Here is a 20,653-nt window from a genome sequence, read left to right on the forward strand (position 1 = left end):
CGCTCGCACCGAACGAAAATAACACTGGCAGAGATAACGGGAGCCCTAACCTAGGGAGAGGGACCTCCAGGTAAATCTTTCTCTGAAGTGCGAACTTCGGACAGTAGAGAAGGAAGTGGTCTACAGATTCTGCGTCCCCGCATCAGTCACATAGGTTTGTCGGCGACCACCCTCATCTGCATAGGTATAAATTTAAACTAGGAATCCTGCAGCGCAACCGCGTCATTGATACCTCACACAGCCTTTTTTTTTACACGAACGGACGTTTCATTTATGTGCTAAATGCTGATAATCAGCAGTATTTAGTTAGGGATCGCGTAACCTGGCTGATGTGAGTTGGAACCGCTGAAACTTGGAAATCGCCAGCAGACTGAAATTCGGGACATAGCTTCTGTCTTGTCTTCTTCTCTGTCGTCTTCGTTGCTTAGCGCTATGATGGGCAGTCCACCGTTCTTAAAGATAAAGGCTCTTAGTCATTGATTAGTGAAACTTCGGCAACAAACTAAGCCATGGTTTCTGAACGCAGCGTGTAACAGTAGCAAAGGTCGGCTGAAATTCACAGCCGACGGCACCAAACACACTGTGTAGTCCCGATGTGGAAGTATTTCACGCACTCTTCGAAACTTCCTAGGCTTCCTTCAGGGCGTGTACGTTGCGACATGGTCTGGACAGCTGGCACCAAGCAAATGTGCAGCTCAAAAGTGAATAGAGCATATTACAGAGATTCCTGGGGCTCCAGATAAGAAATAAGACAGTGCGTTGATTGATGAGAGTCTGAGCTTCTATGACTGCTGCAGTCTGTGTCCCTCGCTGACGTTGTTGAGAAGGGCAACGTCCATCGGCCTGTTGTCAGAATGCGCTAACGACAGCGACCCCTGCTGGAAGGAAGGAGGCGAAGGGGGCCCACCTGCGCCGCCGTGCGGACAGCGGCCAGCGTCGCCTGGGACTCACTGCAGACGCGTTGCGCCGTGGCCCAGGACACCTCCGGAAAACTGGCCGTCAGGTAGCAGTGGTCGGCGAAGCGCTGGAACTGGCGCGCGTCGCACAGCTGCGTTGGCACCACCTCTGCGGAACGGACAGAACGTATCCATTGGTCGGAGCTGAAACCAGTCTCTGGATTAAAGCGCAACTGAAGAGGTTTTACAATTCAATCAAGGCGGAAAGCTGGGCTAGTTGGTTTGACATAGTTAATTAAAAGACTAGCGCATAAAACTAGGACAAAGACAGAGAAGGAGACAGGACGAGGCACCAAGTTTAAAAGGGTGGGAATATGCGAAACTTACAGGTAAAACAGGCGAAGTCTATTTGTGCTAGCATTTGAAATGGTGACGTAGTCGCCGAATAAAGCCGCGTCGAAGTTCAGTCTTTTCTGCAGTGCCCAGCGACGGGCAGGGGCCGTAATAATGACGTCACGTGCGGTGGCACTACGCTTCCAGCGAAGAAACGGTCGCTTCAAGGAATAAAACCAATGGCATCGAAAGTGAAGCCCACGAAGCATTATTTGGTGACATCCTACGACGCATGGCAGTATGTGGACGAAAGTAGCGGGCATCCGAAATTTCAGCAACAATGGCGCCATCACGAGTTTTTTCGCACTTCAATGCAGTTAGGAGAAGCCTGAACTTCTCCGCGGTTTTAATAAGCGATTACGTCACCATTTTAAATACTACTGCCAAAATACTTGGCATGCTTTATCTAGAACCTTCATACATTACAATTATTAAATGACCTATAAACCCCAAAAAACTACTTGAGCTTCCCGTAAAGCAGCCGTGGAGGCTCAGTGGTTATGGTGCTCGGCTGCTGAGCCGATAGACGCGGGTTCGATACCGGTCTTGGCGGTCGAATTTCGATGGGGCGAAATGCTAGAGGTATGTGTACTGTGCACGATAAAGAACCCCAGGTGGTCGAAATTTCCGGAGCCCTTCACTACGGCGTCCCTCATAGTCTGAGTCGCTTTGGGACATTAACCCCCCCCCCCCCCCCCCCAACCATAAAACAATAAGCTGCCCGTCAAGGAGCAGGAACAGGTGCCTATAGGTGTCGCTCTATGTTCAGGTGCCGGCGAGTTTCTTTCTAGCCTATGCTTTAGTGTCTTCTGGGTTGCGAGGGTATCCTGCACTGTCAACAACTATATTTAATGGCTTTCTGATATAGGTGCGAGACTACTGCCGGGGACAATAAAGCCTCTATGCTGTCAAGTTTACATTTTTTTTTTATGAAGTAGTGTTTTTCGCCAGCTGCAGATGGTGCACACCACTGAGCTAATTCTCAACGGAAGCACGGTCTGCGTAGCATACAAAAACGACTACATATTGTTCCTGTCGTGGTTTTGTACTTTTCTATCCTGCCGTTCGTTACTCAACGTTAGTCAAAATAAATAATATTGCATTTCTGAAAACAAAGTCATCAACGTTTTCGAGAAATGACACAAATACCAGAATCGTACCTGGCCTAAGAACGGCTTCTGCCTTGAATCCCTTGAAGGCGTGGGAGAAATCGGAGACGAAATGAACTCGAAGGCGCCGGCCGTGACTGTACTGGCGCAGCAGTTTGACCCGTCCACTCCAGTCGCCACAAAGGCGACCGCTACTGTGTCCCTCGTCGGGTTCATCGATTTCCACGTAGTCATACTCGCATCTGAGGGGTGAAAAAAAGACGAAGTCGTTTTTAGGTATACATGCGCACCCCTCCACTTGCATGAGCAACGGCATAACCTTAATGACTGCGTCAGATGAAAAGCGCTATTGCTGAAGAAAAGCTCATCGTATAAGACGCGGCCGTTCCGGCCACCGCATATCCTGACAAACTTCCTAATCTGAACTCCCCCCAAACTCTCTACCAGCCTTCGCTACGTTTTTCTTTCGTAGCTAAATACTATTTCATTAATGCATAAGTGCTATAATTAAAACCCGTTAAAAAAAGGCAGATGTAGACTCGTTAGCCGATTAGAAAGCAGACAGGACACTGATGCAGGGCACGCGTACCCAGGATGGTCTTCGAGCAGGAATTCGGAGAAGCGGAGCTCCACGAGAAAGCCCGCCGGCGCCTGAATGTCGACGGAGCAGTGCTGGCTGTTGGGATAGGCGCTGGGATAGTTGGGGCTCGACACCACCCCGCGGCTGTGTTCGGGGCTGAGCACCAGTGTGCGATTGCACTCTACCGTGCGCCCGACTTCCAGGGTGGCTGCGTAGGAAACGACGAAAAAAGAAACGGAAGCACCATGGCTATACAATGGCGAGGGAGAGAGCCAAGCATGAGCGAAGCGAGACCGCGCACCTCGCAGCAACGACGTCTTTACATTTTCTCTCTCTAGAACGCTGTACTGTCGCGGTATTGCTCTTTTTGCGAAGTAGACCATCAGCAAATGTCTCTCGCGAGGCATCAGACGCGTACAGCGAATAACGACAGACTTATTAGAAGAAGTGTCGGTCCGTTTCGGTAAAATAACATGCTCTAAATGTCGAACTTATCCTAAAAAGCATAATATATATGACGTTATCGCATGTGCTGTCAGTGCATCCTAATGGCAGCGTCGGAAGCGAAAGCTACCTACTTCACATGTTTCAGCTACAGATTATTGGAGCGCTGCCAACTTCGACTCATAGAACGAGAAGCTTTCTCAGTGCTTCGCTCAAAGTGCAGCGTTACGGTCAGCTTGAGAACATCAAAGGGGCCGGATTGTACGGCGCAGCACGTACGCGTTGAGCTAGCGCCACTGCGGGCACCAACGAGAAAATTTCTGTCTGTTACAAAATCCTGCCGTTAGAGATGGCGAGGTCTATTATAAATAGGCGTTGAATGAATCGTTCCTGGACTTCGCAACGCCTGCTCCCGGCCATTCGATGACGTGTGCCTCGTGCGCCCGCGCGTAGGCCATAAGTTCCCTTACAGTTGCGGTCGATCATTGGCGATGTTTCTCAATACGAGGGCAGGATTTTATAACCTTCCCCGGCGAAAGCACCAACCGAGGATCTTTGTTCTCGCTGCAGCGTCATTTAATTCTGCTCTTATGCGCGGCCCCGCTGCTATTCGCTGTCCTGCTTTGGTAAGTGATGGGACGTGTCAAGCATTCCGCGCATATACTCCAATTGAGGATAATACAAATCAGGGAGAAGAAACACGGGAGTCAAGACGACTGCTTGTGCTGCAGCCTGTCGCTCCTGCCTGTCTCTCCTGCTGTTTAATCCTACAGACGGCCTCTGCGGGAAATGCTATGGATTGCATGTCTTTGCAAAAATCGCGGTACTTTTTTTTTCTTTTCAGAAAGACGCACATTTAACAAAGCGCTCCCAAAAACCGTGCTTCGTGTCACAACGGTATGGGCTTTTTCTTATGTTTACTAAACCAAACAAAATGTGCGGCTCACCGACTTTGGCAAGCTCTCTCAGCGTGGGCACTTGCATTAATTATATGCTGTATGGAATCATCCGCTAGGACTCTCTGTGAGATGGATGATCGTGCATGCGTTGTCCTTGTTTTGTACACCCAGAACTTAAACCTGGCTTCCTCTAAGATCACATGCATAGAATTCGCCACCCAATCCATCTCTTCTCAGTTATAGTAAGACAAAACAAATAGATAGCCCTATCAATTAAAGGCGTTAAGTATCAATTCCGAATTACTTATACTGCCTAATAATTGTTATTGTCGTACGTGAAGTGGTCAGCGTGCAAAAATGCATGAAACAAATTGGTAGGACCGAAGGGCAAGCAGCGGCTCAGGTACTCGTAGGAAGTACGTAAAACATCCTCAGTTTCCTACAGGAATTTGTCGTAATAAGGGAGTAATTACTGATTGGTATCCACCCAAGCGCAGCAATACAGTTAGAAAGGACAGCCGTACAGCTTCCACAGAAACTTCGTAGTTAAATAAAAATTCGTCCTGTTCAGGGGTTCGAACCCAGGACCACTGCTTCACCGGACCGTTATTTACACCCTGGGTATTCGCTTAACTGAGGTCAGTGCAATCTGGCAGGTGCCCGGAGGTGCACTCACCGGAAGTTGCCCCGATCCGCTGCGATCCACTACGGCTGGGGGGTGAAGGCTAGCTACCAAAATTAATCATCATCATCCGGGCACCTGCGAAATTTTGCGGACCTTGACTACGGGAATACCCAGGGTGGACTCCGTACGTAACGGCTCACGGCATAAAAAGCAGTGTGAATATAACATCACTCCAGAAGCGCCACAGGCACACATACACACAGACTACGGCTTCGGCGCCGAAAGAGGACTACACTGTTACAACAGTAAAAAAAAAAAATTGACGGACGATTAAGATGGTCAGTAACGTGAAATCCGAGCGCAGCTCGCCACCGCTGGCAGGTGGCAGCCACCCTCCGAGATCTTCCCGAGATCTTCCGGGTATCCATTCTTCTGCTCTCGCCGCGGCAGGTGGCGTTTCACTCTGCTACTAGCTACCATGGTTGTCAGGTCACGTGTTACACCTACTACGCCTACGCCGACGACTACGCGGACGACGATGGCGCGGAGTGCAGGAACGGGCGCCTAAAAAAGAGAAAGCTGGGATAGCAGGGAAAGCAGCTGCAGAGAAAGAAGCCAGAAACAGAAAGCCAGAAATAGGGGCGCCACCATCGCCGAGGTACCGCGGGCAATGAACGCCGAGCCGCAGAAGTGACAGCGGCACCGGCAGTAATGCGAAGGGGGCGGTTTTTGAACTGCCATCTTGGACGAGGTTCGCGCTAGGAAGGGTGTGCAGCAGTGAGTGTACAGGAAGCGTCAGTGCTAAGCAGCCGCCGCCTCCGCGTGAGACTGCGACCAGTGACGGCTCTCACCGGGTGTTTCAATTAAGTCGTAGCCTAGTTGGCCAATAATTATTCGAATTTGATTTCGTCGCCGCTTTTAGGTTCCGCTGCTACGTGGGCGTAGGCATGTGGAGGCATGTGGGTTGGTGATAGGTGTAGCTTCTGGAGGGTAGATTTGATTGGTTATGGGGTGAATGGCGCCTCTGGAGGATGAAAGGGGGCTCAGGTGGATCGAAAGTGGCGGTGGGCGGGCGGGCAGCTCCCTAGCTAGAAGGGTGCGGAGGCGTGGTGGCTGATGGGTAGTGCTGCCGCCGTGGTGCCTTCGGCCACCCAGACCGGCGTTTTCGCAGAGTGAGTGTAGCAATGCTTCCGCAGTAAAAAAAAAAAAAAAATTACCGACGATTACGTTACTTCCTAATGCGAAATTTGAGCGCAGCAAATAAGCTGTTTCACCTTTTCGATAGATTGAGGCAAAGAAATCGAGCAACACATGTATGCGCTATCACAGAATTTTTTTTTTATTTTTCACACGTATTCGCAATTTCGGCTCGGGCGGTGCACATATACAGATCCGCCGCCACCGATCTGGCTCTCTGATTGCCACCGCACAGGGGTTGCATTGGAGGAGGAGCGAAGAAAGGAATTAAGTTCGAGCCGGCGCTTTGACAACCGGAGACTCGCAGGAAGAGGGGGGAGGGGGGCGGCGTGTACACCCAGCGGCAAACGATGGGGGCAGAAGCGCGCGCAGCAAGCGGACAACACGATAAATGGAGGAGGGAAGAGATAGCAGCGACTGACTGATGCCGCTGACGCCGATAGCGCTGGGGGGATGAAAGGGGGGCGGAGCTGGTTACGAGGCCGACGCCGACGACGACGCGAAACCCAGGAACGGACGCCAAATAGCTGCGCTCTAAAAAAAAAGCGTTCCCTAAAAGAAGCCCGGGTGGCATGTGCAGAGCAAAAACACAGCTCTTGGCGTCGCAAAGGAGGCGCCTACCCCCGTGGCGCAGCCGCTGGCAGACGAACGGGTTGGCGACGGCGCAGTGGCGGTCGTTCCAGTAGAAGGTGGCCGTGCGCCCCTGGCCCTTGCTGGGGAACAGGAACACGTCGCGCACCTCGACGCAGTCCTGCTGCGCCAGGCCATCGTCGCTGGGCTGTGCCCCGTAGCCGCCGTGGCTGCTCCAGCCGGGGAACCAGTCTGCGCCGAGGAACACGGCTCATTTTCCTTCGCGCGCAGACGCATGCTTCGTCCACGTCGAGCTCGCAGCGCAGTGCGTGAGATGACGGCTTCCAACGTGCGCAGTTAGCTCGCGAGCGCTTCAGAGCAGCACACCCGTGGAAGCCGCCACCTCGCACTACTAGCTGCTACTTCACTGCATGCTACTCCACTAGCTGCTGCTCTATTTGAATGTAGAGACGATGCCATGATTGACCAATTAACTAAATGCGCAGTTCGCTGCTTGCAACGAAAGGCGCAGCTTATACCATGCGCACATGCTTTTATTCGTTAGGGAATAATATGTAAAGCTCGCAAGACTTTGGGAATAGAGTGCACGAATTGGTGAAGGTGAGAGCTACACGGGTTCCCAGCTCGCGAAAAACGATGGTGAAGGGTGTTTTCTAGCATTGACACGTGCCTGAAAGGTCATAACAGGAAATATTTTAGCAGCGTCTGCGCATTTATGAAACCCTGTGCGCATACAGCCAGTGACATCAAAGCTTGCAGCTACTTCTTGGGCACTCCAGGATGTGGCCTGAAGTTCCAGGCTGATAAACGCCCTGAAACATATGCAAAGAAGTTTTATGCGCCACATTTTTATCGAAAGCAGACTTTACAAAGACCATGCGCCCAGAGGTAAAAATGAATAAAAGCGAACTGTGTGCCCAACCGCTCGCAGGTATAAGTGGTTGGTGACTCGGGCCAGCGCCATCACCATAGTCTGTTTCGTTAGCATAACGTATTCTATTGCATCGGGACGCCTTTTCGTTCTTGATTACGTGGAAAACGGCTTACTACGGAGCCTCCACGCCAATCACAGGGTGTCTGCTGTTCTCGTCTGTACCAAGGAATGCGAATGCGTGCGTCTCAGAATGAGTAGCCGTTCGTAAGGTTGACTCTGCTCCGCGCACGCACTTCACACCACCGTACACTGCTCGTGAAAAGAATGACTCAGTCGACCATGTTGGCTCTGTGTGGTCGATCTATCATAGTGCCCACTTCCCCGCTTGTCACCGCACGCCATGACGTCTACGGGCGCAAATGGACTCCTGATGGGGGTTGAAAGAGGTCATGGTGGGGTCATGCGTGGCCTTGTCGCTCGCGTTGCCCACCAGGGGTTGCAAACACGTGACCGGGGCACGGGGCTCCTGGGTTCTCGGCTGCTCCCACACACGTCTGCGTTTGTACCGGCGTACGTTGTCGCAAACCGACTCCCTAAAGGGCAGTTATGCGACGTTGTCTACAGCAGACTCTCTTACGCCAACATTGCGCAACGCGTCTGCTTCGTTGAGGGCATGTGTGGAGGCACACATCGAGCGACTGCTGCCAGCAACTGCCGCATTTTTCCTAATCACAGAACACGGGAACAAGAAGAGCGCAACCTCGCTTATTTTTAATTAGCTCCAACTGGAGCCCCGGCCCGTGAAGCAGTTTTTCTTTAGCCGCGCAACCTGGTTTCGGAAAGGAAAGAAAAAAAAAATGCGTGTGTAAAGAACATAGCGGGAAGAGAACCAGGCCGCTTTCTCAGGGCCTAATTACGTTTATAACAGCAACCGAGGTTTTCCTGGAAGGCAGTGTCGGTAATCTTTTACGTAAAGTAACGAAGTTGTCGGCAAACAGTCAGCATAATACTTGATTTTTTCTTTACAGCTCCGAACCCTCCTACGTCACTCCATAATTGACGGCCCGTAAAAAGAAAACATTTTTTTTTTACAGCCTGAATATTCAGCAGAAAAAAAAAAGATTAAGAGCGAAAGTGCACGCGGGCAAATGCTTCCCTTTAATATGGTTTCGAAGTGAAGTAAATATGCTTACCGCATATTCTTCATGCTTGACTGCATAACTTCATTGCCCAGTCTTTTAAACAAGCCTTACGGAGGCAAAGCTCGTTGCGTGGGGGTGTGATCCGCGCTACTTGCAGAGTTTTTGTGATTCATTATTACCGCCTACACGGCACAGACATAAGTTTACTAGTCTGTACAGTGAGCCTACGGCAATACAGGCTGCACAGTTTGACGTCAAAGCAAGTGATGTAAGGCTGACAAAGTCAACCTCAGCTTTCGAAGCTCTTCTCTTTCTTTCTGCTCACTTCTCGGAGCAAAAAGAAGCACGAGAAGAGCAGAAAACACGCACGCGTCATTCACTCTGATTTCGATTGAAAAAAAAAAAAGGCTTTCGTTTCCTAAATTTTATAACGTATTTCAGCACACTGCAGCCGAGAGAAACCCGCTGTTCGCGCTGTCCACCCACAGAGAGACGCCTCTGGCTTTCAGTAGGCGTATTTCACGCTGCCCTCGCTAGTCGAGTAAAACACTTGCTCTTCACTGCATAATCTCTGCCTCCTCGTTTTCCTTCACGCACGACCCCTCTTCTGATCAAATAAAGGGTCCCGCTCTTTCCCACCCACTCCCTTCTTTCCTTTTCTATAAAAGCGCCACTTAGATAAACCGCGGTCGAATCAAAAGGATGCGCCACGCTAAGCTGAAAAACGCAATTACTAGGAAACCCACTTTGGTTTTGCCACTGCGGCGCGATCAGCAACGAACCGTCCGCTGCTTCGCTCTCCCTTTGCCCCTCGGCGCCGTTTCTTCTTTTCGTTCGCTTGTTTTAAAAGGCGCGCTTCTATTTCTGTCGATGTCCGACGATTCGGGGCACTGAATTATTTATGTCGGTCTGCGCTTGCGTTTAATGCTTTCGCACCGGTGAATTCCTCGGCGCGCACATTGAATCGCCCTTCTGCCTTCACTCTCTCGCTCTTCCCTCGTCGCGAATGCTGGGTAGGCAGCGAGATTCGACGAGAAAGTTGATTTTGTGCGGAACCACAGCCGCACAAGCTGCTTTTAAAAACACGGGCACGTTGCCGGCCCGGGAAGCGAAGAAAGAAAGAAGTTGAAAAGAAAAGAAAGAAGAACGAAACGAAAGAAGAAGGGAGAGGCGATGGAAGCAACAGCAGCGACGGGAACAAACCGAGAACTGACACATGATAAGCCCGAAGCGGCGGGCGAGCATCAAAATTCTTTCTGCGTTCCTCCGCTGCATGCACAACATTCCACAATTATTGCGGCCCGCCGCGATGCGCGCTTCTGGCGCCGGATGGCTTGGCTGCCCCGCACGGTGCGCTTAACCCAGCAGCGGGCATGCACCGCCTGCGGCCCCCCGCGTGGTAGCAAGACACAAAATCGCGCCGCGGCGGCCGTGCACACTCCGAGAGATGCGCGGGCACAACTTGTAGCGAGACGCGCACCGCCCCCGGGGATTCCGTGACGCGCGAGCAAAGGGAAAGATTGACTGAAGGGTCGAAAAAGCATGCGGGAACGTCGCCGAGAGTGGCGGGCGTGATTTTCTGTCGCGCCGAACGGAAAGTCTCGAATGCGTGCGCACAAAACTACTGCTCACACAGGTTTTCGTTGGCTCATTCACTGTGTTTTGATGTTTGACGAGTGTCGTTATATACCCAAGAACCGCAACTTAAAAAAAAAGAATAAAGGTTTATCATGTACGGGATAGAAAATAACTTTGCGTCCCTGTGGTTTATTCGATAATTTTTCGGCAGGCGCTAGGCCTGTGGCGCGGGGCAGGGATATCACTCTACGTGTAGTGTGTCTGCATTTAAATACAGGGCGTTTCCCCTAAGACTTTAGACAGCTGTTCGAAATAGGATATTTGGGTTAGAGGAACGGTTTTCACGGCATAGCACTGTCAGCGGTGTAGTACATTAGAATACAGCTAAGACGTGCTAACTAGCAGGCTGGTTAACTAATGTTGAATAGTTAACTTTTCAACTATTGATGTTAGGCTCCTTAATTGTTGAGAGGCGTGTACCCCACCGTAAGTAATGCCCATATCAGTTTTTAGAATTTCGAAAACGCGGTCACCATCGGCGCTGTGGCCAAACAATTTTTGGCTACATGGCGCTAAATTACATGCGATCTCGAGAAACTTGCAGGCAAAGTAGCCACTCCAGTGGATGCAGCTGGTCGAAATAGCCGAACCGCGTTTTCGAAATTCTAAAAACTGATATGGATATTACTTACAGTGGGCTACACGCCTCTCAATATTTAAGGAGCCTAACAGTAATAGTTAAAAAGTTAACTATTCAATATTAGTTCACTAGCCTGTTAGTTAGCAGCTCTTAGCTGTATGCTGATGCACTACACCACTGACAATGCTATGCGGAAAAAAGCGCTCTTCTAACTCAGAAAGACAATTTTTAAAAATTTTCTAAAATCTTGGGTGAAACAGAACGGTTGAAATGGGGGCAGTTGGTACATTGTAAATTGAAAACAAAAACAGTTACAAAAGACGGGGGACAAGAGAAGGAGTGCACACGCCACAACGATCCAGTCGTTGCGGCGTGTACACTGCTTCTCTTGTCCCTCGTCTTTTGTGACTGTTTTTTTTTTTCAATCTGGATGAAACACCCTGTATATGCGTAAATCCAAGTCTCAGATAAGATTATGTGTTGCCACTGTGAAGCCGTGCAAACCACACTTGCCGACGGAACCGCCTTACGAATGTTTTCTTGCCTAGCGCTTCGTCATTTTTACGACTTGTTGCCACAAAAAAAAAAAAAGAAAATGTCAGAGAGTCCGAAGCCTCTGCGAAACAGGTGTATTTTCCGGGTTGTTGTCTCTCCACCAAAGACTTGACTTCAGTGCAGGGAAATATACGCAGCGGACGAAAAAAGGAGTAATAAAGCGAGTGCCGCGCGGAGAGAACGCGGCACGTATGCGCAACTTCTGTTTCCACGAGCGGATATCCACATTCCCTAAAACCCATGCGGACGATGAGGAGAATGTGGGAGCGATATCATCCGCCGGTGCACCGCCAGAGATTGTCTGGCGCTCGGCCGAGAAATATTGCTTGCGCTGAAAAAAAAAAAAAAAGTGAATAAAGAATTATGCGCGTACCATGGCCAAACGCGAGAGGAGGCGTATTCGCGCTTTCGAGGAGTGCGGCGTTCTTAAGGACTAGTGGCTGCACACCGCGGGTGATCCCATTCCGGCAGCAAAGGGCTCGGCTCCGCGGTGGCCGTAAATCAGTCCGCACAGCGCCCGCACCGGAGCGCGCGATGGAGGCGGCCCTTGCAGAAGCGTCCAGTTCACGAGACGGGCTCCGTAACAGTCGATCCCTGATCCCGGGTATCTGGGCCGCTGATCCTCTTCGGGGAGCGCACGAGCGGGGCTTCCGCCACGAGTTAACGACGGTGCGCCCGCACGGCCGTCGGCACCGGAGGGGTGCGCCAGAAGCCCACATCCGGCCCCGAGGCGACGGGCGGGCTGTAGCGAAAAGAACACGGCCGAGACACGCGAAAGTGGCGCCAAACCGAACTGCTGAACTGCGGCGTTATCGGCGCCGGAACCTGGAGGTGAAGTTTGCGAAGGACCACGCGGCTGTGCGCCGGGCCTGTTGCCTCACTTTTTTCATAGTGGTGGAGAAGAGGCGTTATTGTTTATGCGATGTCCGAAGGGAGAAAAGGGATTCCTGGACTCGAAGGACGCCACCGCTCGGCCGATTTGCCTCGTTTATCAGAGTTAAGAAGGCAGCTCCCCTCGGAGTCCTGAAGGCGAAAGAAAAGAAAATACTTATCGAAGGGAACAGCGACGCGTCCAAGCTCCGAGTGCTTTCTCGTGTTACATTCTCGGCCAGCGGCTCTGCGCGCGGCGCGTGAAAGTAATCTCTTCGCCGGTTGGTTTGGCCGGACCGCGCAAGGCAAAGAGCTCCCTTTGTTCTTCCACAAGATGCAGCTGATGCAGCCCCCCTCCCCCCCTCCCTTTTCCCGATCCCGCTCTCACACACACCGCGCACCCAGGAGTTCGCCTCTGAGCGTTCGCCGTGCCATCCGAATGCACGAAAGCGTCCACAAGGCGACGGTGTTGATAATTTCCCTAGCTGGCCGCTTCTCGCCCTGAAGGAAAACGGGAACTTTAGCCTCCAGTGCTACCCTGTAGCGAAGGTCGGCTTCCTCGAAGCGAGCTGCTGTATTGCTCAGAGGCCAGATTTCTTCCGTCACGTTTTCTTGCGCAGGCATAACGAAAAACACCTTCACACAGGGTCAGGTGCATGTAATGTTTTTTTTTTATTTCATACTTCAAATGTCCCTGGTATGGAGCATTACATTACATTACATTACATTACATTACATTACACTGTGGCATGCGCCAAGATTTTCCAGCAGTCGCTTAAAATCGGAACACGTTTCAGAGACAGGAGGTGCGGGACTATAACCTTCGGGTAAGGAAGCAGCGAGAAAACGAAATAACAGGACAAAAAAAAAAGAAACAGTCGCTTTAACTTTGTCTACCCGCATACACAAGTGCGGCGGGATAACGGGATTCAATATGCGAGCACAAATACTTTGTTTACATGTTTGGCACGCTCGCCGAAACAATGCATAATACACATTAAACTCAACAAAAGTGTGGTATACGCAACAATTTTGATATATGAGCTCACTGGGCATTGAAGTAAAGAATGCCGGAAACTTACGTGTATATTCAAACTCTTGACCATCAGCCCAGGTGAAACAATTCTCGTACTGCAAATCGTTGCCGCCAATCCAGAAAGTATGATGGTGGTTCTTGTATTCGGCACTGAAAGAAAAAAAGTACAGCAAGTTTTTCATCATACAATGCATTCAAAATGCTTTCAATCTAACAAACTTCACTCTGTTATCGCTAACGCCTGATAAGTGCTTATGCGACGTCCACTGAAGGAAGGGTGGTTGATTGTACGCGGCTTCGCCACCGCATTACTCTAAAAAAAGAAAAAACGCAGCATTTTTGGTGACAACAAAAATGAGACACAAACTGAATGAAGGTACAGAGAACCAAGATCCGCTGGTACGTCATATGCATAGTTTGCCTCATAGGGCGCCAACATTAATGATAAGCGAATAATACGGCATATTAGAAATCGAGAATAACAATATAATAAGAGCAGAATAGAAAAAAATTCATTTTATTATACCATGCATCGAACATAGCTTTGAGAACAGCACTCGCCGTATGGACTCAGTGGCTATAACGTTCGGCCACTGATCCCAAGGTCGTGGGAGCGAATCCTTGACACGGCGACCGCATTTCGAAGCAGCCAAGTGCAAACACGCTCATGTGCTACCAGGTCCAGTGGACGTTGAAAAAAAACAAAAACATGCGGCCAAAATTAATCCGATGCCCTACGCCACGACGTCTCTGATAGACCACGTGCAGCTCCATGACGTTCAATCTCACATAACAACCATGTAGCCTTGTGAACATTCAGAGGAATCATTTAATTCACGGAGCTGAAATCAGGAGATAACAAGCAGGCTTTGTTGCAATGTTCGAGTAAAAAAAGAAAAAAAAACTGGTAGCAGAAAAGTGCACGATATACAGAATTATTTTGTGTTCCAGATACTGGACGCCATTCTGTTCGCGCCTACGTTGAAGGGAGGTTGGCTCCACGAAGCTGGAGCACTCTGAGAGCACCTTCTGTAACATATTACCGCTGAATCTCAGTGGCTTCAAAAAGCGAGGAGCGTAGTCGGAGCGTTCCTAGCCGGAGAGGCTTGAGCCGTGTGCGGGAGCCTACTTGTATGCGCCCTTGACAGCTACAATTTTTAGTAACCAGTAAATTAACGACCACACTAATCATCAAGCTTTTTTGTTGAGCTGCGCTTTTTTCAAATTTTCAATTATGCCCTGAGTTACCTGGGCTAATAAGTCGGCGTTCAGAACACGTCACAGACTACAAAAGGCGTCTGAGGAGTCTGTGAAGGTGTCAAGGTGGCTTCTAGATGACAACAGTGCACAGAGGATGCTTAATGAGTCCCGAATGGCCGACAGCTCCGCCTGTGTCGACGGCCAGGCATGGGAGCAAGCGTATGAACATTTTGCAATTTGTGATAATAATTCAGGAGAAGAGATAGCCGTGGTCGCATGTTTTGCACTCACACTAGTGTCGACATACGCCATGTGTCACCATAGTGAGGTTTCAATCGTAGTCGAGATGCCATCCGCCCCCACACTGTCTCAGCGAAGCTGTTTAGTTTTTAAATGCGACTTGCATTATTAGTGCAAGTCTGGCCGTCCAGGACATGCGTGGAAGTGATCGAATGGTTGATACCTTTGAGGGTCAGCGGGAAGGAGGAAGCGCAGTGCGGACATGAGTGACATGGCGTCAGAGCGCCACAGAATGAAAACAAGGACAAGCAAAATAAAATTGTCCACAGTCGGGATCCGACCAAGAGTACCCTGGGCAGAAGGCCAGGGTACCATGACACTCCTGTTAACCATGACACTCCTGTTACCGCCTCTGCCCCCACTTTTTGGCTTTCTCTGAACACGAGCCATTCCCCCCCCCCCCCCCCCCCCCCTGCCTTGTCCTTCCTTGGAAATGCCCCCCTTCCTTTCTCCTTCCAGTGCCAGCCCCCCCCCCCCCCCCTTTTTTTTTTCCCTTGTTATCATTTCCCTGTACCACGCTGACTAATCCTTTTATCTGAGTTTTGCAGGTTCACCCAGCGCCTCCACCCCCCGTCGCAGCCCCTTCAAAGCCTTTTGTTCATTGCATACCCCCCGGATATAGGTTGTTGCACTATTGCAGCCTAGCGAATGATGATTCACCTCCCTCCCCTTCCTGACACGCATCCCCTCCCACACCACTTTCCTTCCCCACCCCCGGGGCCTTCCTCCTCGGAGCGAAGGCCCTATATAATCCCTGCCGATGATGAACGCTTTGCCCAGACGAAGACAAGTCCCCTTGTCGAAACGTTGGCTCTAGCAAACTGAGGTTTTCCCCTCCCTTGTTCATTTTGTGATCACTGGGCAGAAGGAGGTAGTCGAAGACAACCGCGAAGTTCCTTCCCTGGGATTGAAATCTGCAATCTGTGCCCAGAGTAGATAATGTGAAACGCAGCCTCAAAGACCCCCTGTCAGTGGATGCAGGGAAATAAAAATCACTCGTAGGCACTGTCATCCCTAAGCACACAGTGTTTCGTGCCGCGAAATGGAAGTGGTGTCTGATAACGGGAAAACATGGAGGTGAGAATAGAGCGGTGCCTACGGATATTGTTGTTGTTGTATTCAAGAAGACAATGGCGCGTACTCACTGAAGGGGAATAGAATCGCACCAGACCCCGCGTTAAATGTTTTTTTCCTTATTCCTTTCGCAACTGAATTCCAACCATCCCCTGTTTTTATTATGTCCACACGGCTATAATCGTCTGCACGAGTCTGCATCCTTGCGGGCGGGTGCCGTCGGACGTGCGGTCAACAATACCAAGAACCTTGGAGGCATCGGACGTGAAAAGGTGGCCCGATTTTGGGTTGACAAAGGCAAAGGAAATGACAGTTGCAAGATCAACGGAGATGAAAACATGAGTGGCAGGCAGAAGCACTGAACCATATTTAGCACTTACACGCACTTTTCCATGCAATATAGGAGGTCGTGGTGCAAAAGTGCATGCCGAAGAGCCAGAACGAAGTCGACGAGGACACCAAAGAGTGCTGAAGAATCGTACCATTGACAACCAGGAGTACGAGGAATACCCTCATGGACTCTGGCTTGGATATGCGAGCAAAGCGACTTACCTGTCGCAATTGCAATTTAAATGAGGTCTGCGTGGTGCTCGAGACTAATGGATGCTGGTTCAACTCAATATGTCTTTTATGTTAAACTTGTGCGCGTTAGCCGTCTCTAAGATGCACTATGTCGGGGCTGGAGGACCAATGAATTGTGAGGTAAATAGGTGGTATCAACAGAAATTGTATATACAATATATGCAGGCGACTTCCTCGAAATGGAATGGAGTCGATCAGTATAGTAGAGCTCCCTTGATAGGGCATTTGCCCCAACAAAGAGATGATTGCTCATTGATGCTCATGGGTAATTTGTTCTGTCAGGGGTTATCAAATCAGTGACACGCCGTTTTATATGGAACTTATCGTATATTTTCTCTCCGTGCTAGTTATGGCTTCAGGCACTTTCTGTGACCCAAGCAACCGAGTGAATAAAGAACTCAGAAAAGTGCCAAGGATTGTTGCCCAGGCAGTGAGGGAATGAAGGTGCTCACGACATCCTAAAAGCAAACTTTAGGTGAGGCAGATGACTGGGCAAGAAAAACCGGTCGAAAAGTTTAGCTGCAAATGGTGAAGCGCCACTTCTTGAGATTAATCTTCTTCTTCTTCTTCTTCACCTCTTTATAATGGCACATACCCACGTGGGGGGATTGGCCAAGGTGTAATGGTATACATAAGAAAATTTTCATAGGATTAAACGTGAGAGATTAATCCACTACGGCACTTCTTTCTTCTTTTCTTCTTTCACTCTGTCCTTTATCCCTTTCTTTACAGCGTCGTTCGGGTGTCCACTGAGATATGTGAGACAGTTACTGCGTCATTTCCTTTCCTCAAAACCATTTTCCCAATTTCCGTTTGCTACGATATATGGGATGCGAACAAAACAAACACAGTGCCTTTTTAAAATTTTGACGCCTGGTTGAGTAATGCCGCTTTAGGCAAAACTCAGTCAAAGCAAGCTGCTCGTTCATCATTTCGTTGACTACTGTGCAATAATTGAGGCTCAAAACTTATGAAACACTGTTTGAAATTTTCTTTCGTTATGTTACTAAAGTAGTTCGCTACGAAAACGAAACTGAGGACAGTCGAGATAGCAGCATTTTTTTGGGCGTTGGTCTAAATGCAGGCGCGGTCCGTTGAATTTTTAGCTCCTTCTAGAATGTTGCAGTCATCGGGCTAAAAGGGCTGGTATCCATCCTGGCGCACGTCTGCGAAGAACAACCTCACCTCGAGATTACAAATATATCCCAGAATGACGAAGCCTTTTCAGCGACGTTGATTCAATGGACAGTCTTTTCGATCAACGTAGTTGGAGAGGCCTTTTCCAAAGTAGTGCTTCAATCAGTGCTGCCAAGAAGGCAGACATAAGTCTCCAAGTTTGACGGGGCGTTTTGCTTTGCACACTGTGTACAACATGCGCTCACAACGAGTAGGTATAAGCGCGGGCCGCATGAAGAGCTGTATAAAATACTCGCTTTTGAAGCGGAAGCTTCGCTATGGGACGTCGGGGTTAAATCGCGGACAGTGTAAATTTGACCATCAGGTGAGTTAGAGGTCAAACCATGAAAAAGAGGAAAAGAAATTAAATAAATATCCATGACTGGGAGTCGAGCCCACGGCTGCACGAACAGACCTTTTTTAAGGGCCGCTCAGCGTGACCACTAGGCTATCGCCGTAGCCGAAACACCTCGTATGATGATGCATGCATGCGCTCTTCAAAATGATCTGAACATAATTGGAACTTGGTGTAATACCTGGCTTATGAAACTAAACGTTAACAAATGTAAATTAATGAGAATTACGCGCACGACTAATCACAACATTCCGTGCTCATACTCTCTCGACGACACCCCACTGACCCAAGTAAACAAGTATAAGTACCTTGAAGTTCAAATAACAGATGATCTGTCCTGGAAGGCTCACATTGAATATATTACTAACGAGGGCAACTGCATGCTTGGCTTCATCCGTCGTAACTTTTCCCTTGCCCCTATCCCTGTGAAACTACTGCTCTACAAAACACTCCTCCGTTCAAAAATTGAGTACGCTGCTCCAGTGTGGGACCCATACACTAACTCTCTCATTGGGTTGCTTGAATCCATCCAAAATCGCTCTGCAAGGTTCATAATGTCAAATTACTCCCGCCATGCCAGTGTTTCAGAAATGAAAACAACGCTTAATCTTCCGGATCTTGCCATACGGCGCCGCATTTCGCGCCTCTGAACATTTCATAAAGTATATTACGGCAACGAAACCTTAAAGTAGTCCTTGTTTACTCCTCCGGTGCACATATCGTCCCGCAGAGATCATCAACTAAAGGTGCACATTCCACAGTGCAGGACTGTCCAATATCTAAATTCCTTCGTCCCCAGAACAGCCTCGGACTGGAATCACCTGCCCTCCACCGTCGTCGTCATCAATGATTCTCAGAAATTCAAGGATACTGTTAATGCTTATGAATTGTAACTGTTTATTTGTTTGTTTCTTTGTATTTATTTTTTTTGCCTACTCCTCTCTGTAACGCCTGACCGGCCTTGAGAGTAATAAAATGAAATGAAATGATATGAAATGATGATGATGATGATGTCCCCAGGCTTAAACTGCACCACTCTCTCGCGCTGTGCATTGGAGAGCGTCGTCTTCATCAACTTCTATCTGCTCCGTCCCGTGGCACTGCTTGCTCACCGTCGTCTTCTACGCAGCACAAATCCATGCTTTCGCTCCGATTCGAATCTGTAAACATTCTCTGTAGTTTTTTTTTTATGCACTGCAATACACAAAGCCGACGGCGGCGGGCTTTATACTGCAAACATTTCGCACCGTGCGTAGGAGTCTTGAGCGGTGCGGGACGTGGGAACTCGGGCGTAGGTCGCTCAATAGTCTAGCGCACACTGTTTAATTAGATTCAAACGCTGAGCTGGCAGCTCTAACAAAGCCGAGTCGCAGAAGAGGCGCTACGGCATCCGACTACGCTGAAGTTCACGACACAAGTTTCTTTATTTACATTCAAAGAACGGTGCAGGCTTGGCAACAAAGCCGGGGTACAGAATATAAAGAAAAGAAACCAGTAGACATAATAGGCAAAAAAGAAATAAATGCACACTGGAACACGTGGTCAAACACACTGGCGAAGTCCTCCGCCGGCGCTGAAACAAAAGATTTTTTTCGGGTCCCGCCACTCTTGAATATCAACGTCAGTAGGCCCTGTCTCCCCACCCACTTTCCACCTCTCTTAATTTTAAGCAGATTAGGACGTCAGTTTTGGAGAGCGGAGCGTCTAGCCGGTAATTTTCTTGCGGCACATCGCACCACGCGGCACGTGGTCGGCGACCGAGAGCGGCGTCCGAACTTCGTGGCGGCTGAGAGACTGGCGTTGGGCTTCGGCGGCGCGGAGGGAGAAGTGTGGCAGGCAGGCGTTACCTGTCTGGCGGCTGCGTTGACACCAAGATGTGGCGGCCCAGCGGCGCTGACAGCGTCGTGCGAAGGTCTTCGGTCCAAGGGGGCGGGTGCCCCGAATTTCGCTGCAGCACCCCAGGAGCAGCTCCGCTGCGGCTCGGACCGGCGGCGGCAGCGCGTGCTCTCTCGAACGTGCCTCGGTCACATGATGACGCAGGACTTGCGACGGCAACGTTCGGCGTACAGCCGCTTCAGCTCCTCGAAGTCCTTCCGGATGGCGTTCATCTCCTCGATGTCCCTGCGCAGCTGGTCGTCCTTCTCGATGCACAGCTGACGCAGTTCCTTGAGCATGGCGCTCTTTTGGGCGGCCTCCACGCGGGAGTTCTCCAGATTTTCCTCCAGGCGCTGGATCCGTGACTGCAGCTTGGTAACGGTGCGCAAGTACGTCTCCTTGTCCATCTCCGGTTTCCCCGCAAGGTTCCTGCTCAGCGCTGGCAGCTGTAGGCTGATGTCGAAGAGCCACGGAAGCACCGAGAGCATCATGCACCGTCACGAGCGCCTCGCTGCCGCTCTCTGGCTCTTTCTTCTTCGCTCGCGGGCGAAGAAAGCACGAGCCTTGCTCGGGCAGGCTGGCCGTGGCGAAAATAAGCTACGATCTTCCAGCTGGACTGCAGAGCGCGGCGACGGCCAGCAGAAGACGCAGCTGTTCTCTAG

The 20,653-nt window shown here is 50.0% G+C and overlaps 1 protein-coding gene across 1 annotated transcript in view; it reads right to left on the minus strand.

Annotated features, from left to right (window-relative positions):
• The window catches only part of LOC149352684 (uncharacterized), a 290,443-nt gene that overhangs the window by 30,381 nt on the left and 239,409 nt on the right, over nucleotides 1–20,653 (minus strand). Inside the window, exons 8-12 of the mRNA XM_089581905.1 lie at nucleotides 13,476–13,579; nucleotides 6,765–6,965; nucleotides 2,988–3,186; nucleotides 2,450–2,640; nucleotides 908–1,065 (exon numbers count right to left, since the gene is read on the minus strand). Of these exons, the coding sequence (XP_089438031.1) occupies nucleotides 908–1,065; nucleotides 2,450–2,640; nucleotides 2,988–3,186; nucleotides 6,765–6,965; nucleotides 13,476–13,579 (853 nt within the window). The remainder of the gene's footprint in view (nucleotides 1–907; nucleotides 1,066–2,449; nucleotides 2,641–2,987; nucleotides 3,187–6,764; nucleotides 6,966–13,475; nucleotides 13,580–20,653) is intronic.

The sequence above is a fragment of the Amblyomma mixtum genome, chromosome 3 (genome assembly GCF_055824585.1).
Source record: "Amblyomma mixtum isolate Tamu chromosome 3, ASM5582458v1, whole genome shotgun sequence".
Classification (NCBI taxonomy): domain Eukaryota; kingdom Metazoa; phylum Arthropoda; class Arachnida; order Ixodida; family Ixodidae; genus Amblyomma; species Amblyomma mixtum.